The sequence below is a fragment of the Propithecus coquereli genome, unplaced genomic scaffold, assembly GCF_000956105.1.
Source record: "Propithecus coquereli isolate 6110/MARCELLA unplaced genomic scaffold, Pcoq_1.0 Scaffold106, whole genome shotgun sequence".
Classification (NCBI taxonomy): Eukaryota; Metazoa; Chordata; class Mammalia; order Primates; family Indriidae; genus Propithecus; species Propithecus coquereli.
In genome coordinates, this window is record NW_012134525.1 from 4,476,669 (window position 1) to 4,478,297 (window position 1,629).

The 1,629-nt window shown below is 29.2% G+C and overlaps 1 protein-coding gene across 1 annotated transcript in view; it reads left to right on the forward strand.

The window, feature by feature from the left end:
- Positions 1-1,629, forward strand: part of IFT74 (intraflagellar transport 74) — a 111,195-nt gene that overhangs the window by 15,467 nt on the left and 94,099 nt on the right. The window contains exon 3 of the mRNA XM_012646308.1: positions 948-1,007. Coding sequence (XP_012501762.1) covers positions 948-1,007 — 60 coding nt within the window. The remainder of the gene's footprint in view (positions 1-947; positions 1,008-1,629) is intronic.

The following is a 1,629-nucleotide window of genomic DNA, read 5'->3' on the forward strand; positions in this document are numbered from 1 at the left end:
AATTCGATGAAAGGGATTTTTAGTTATGCTGGAATGAATTAGGTAAATTACTTCATATAAATATATTGACGTGTAAAATATACTGTTTTAGGTTTAGTGAGCTATTAATAATATCTGATACAGAGAAAGCACTTACTATATCTGACATATACATAGTACTCAATAAATGTTAGGTTTTACTAGCACTTATTATTTACATCACAGGTGAACAAAGTGATATATGCTAATGTATATTACATTAATAAAGCTTAGTCTTTTGGAATCAATTGTACTCAAATAGTTTGCTTTTGGTAGACCTCCTGTTCAAATTCTGGCTCCACCACTTGCTAAATTTCTTTATTGGTAAATTGTGGACAATAGCATGTACTTCCTAGAGTAACTGTAAAATCTAAGTGAGTTAATACACATAACAGGATCAGAACAGTGTTTGCCACAAGTTAAATACTCTATGTTAGCTGTTGATATCATTGCCTAACTTTCTGAAATAGACTTACTAGTATGTTCTGTGTGTGCCTTGCCCTGTTGATTTTCTTTTAATTTTTAGAAGATGAAAATCTTTTTATATTTTCACTAGTGTAAATTTGTAAAGCTGCTAACACTCCCCTCTCCTGGAAAAAAAAAGTGACAGATCTTCCCCAAATTTTTGTCTTTTCTAGACCCTTCTTTATAAGCTCAGCCATCTTTTTAGAGCAGGCAAAACTCTACAAGGTATGATTTGCAGGAAGAATAGTTTATTACTGCTCATTTTCCACACTAAAAAATATAGTTTACTTATTGGCCAAGTGCATAGTATATGCTTACTTAGGTAGCTAAATGTTTGTTTTAATCTTAGAAGATAAAATAATTCGAAGTGTTAATACTTAAAGTACTACTCATTATTTGTAAGACTGAATACCTATATTATGAATTATAGAAAATTAATGGTTTTTTAAAATTTTTGTTTTTAGTTGGTAGATAAACTTAATACCAATACTGAAATGGAAGAAGTAATGAATGATTACAACATGGTAAGAAAATTTATAGATGTAAATAATGGATCCATATAAACCATGTGCTCCAAAGCAAAGCATTTATATCTAGAAATAGTTTGATAAAACTTTAGTGACCTTTGAGATGTGTATTACTCTGATCCTAAATGCCACTGTTATATGTTTAACTCCCTTAATTGTTCTTTTCAAATTTCTTCCTGTTCATTGGATATTTAGTGTCTATCTGCAAGGCTGTGTTTGAACTGGCCTTGCACTCAGCATTAAGAGAATGCCATCTACATGTTCTTGTCTATATTAGTTTACAGTATTTCTGGTTTAACTTTTGCATATATGGAGCTGAGTCCTCAATGGAGATAAATGGTACCTTTACATAGTTTTTGTAACAAAGGGAGAAAAATAAATACATATGATGCCAGACATATATTAACTTTTGATTTGTAAATGAGAATTCATATTCAGTGTTCTTAGAATAATTATTTGGTAGAAAACAATAAAATATGTTAATAGCTAGCTTATTTTGATTATAAACATTTTGATGAAAATAACTTACAACTCATAACTTATAGCTTATAATTAATTTACCTGATCAAAGACTATTTATCTATGAAAACATAGAATTTATAAAATGACTTCTAAATTT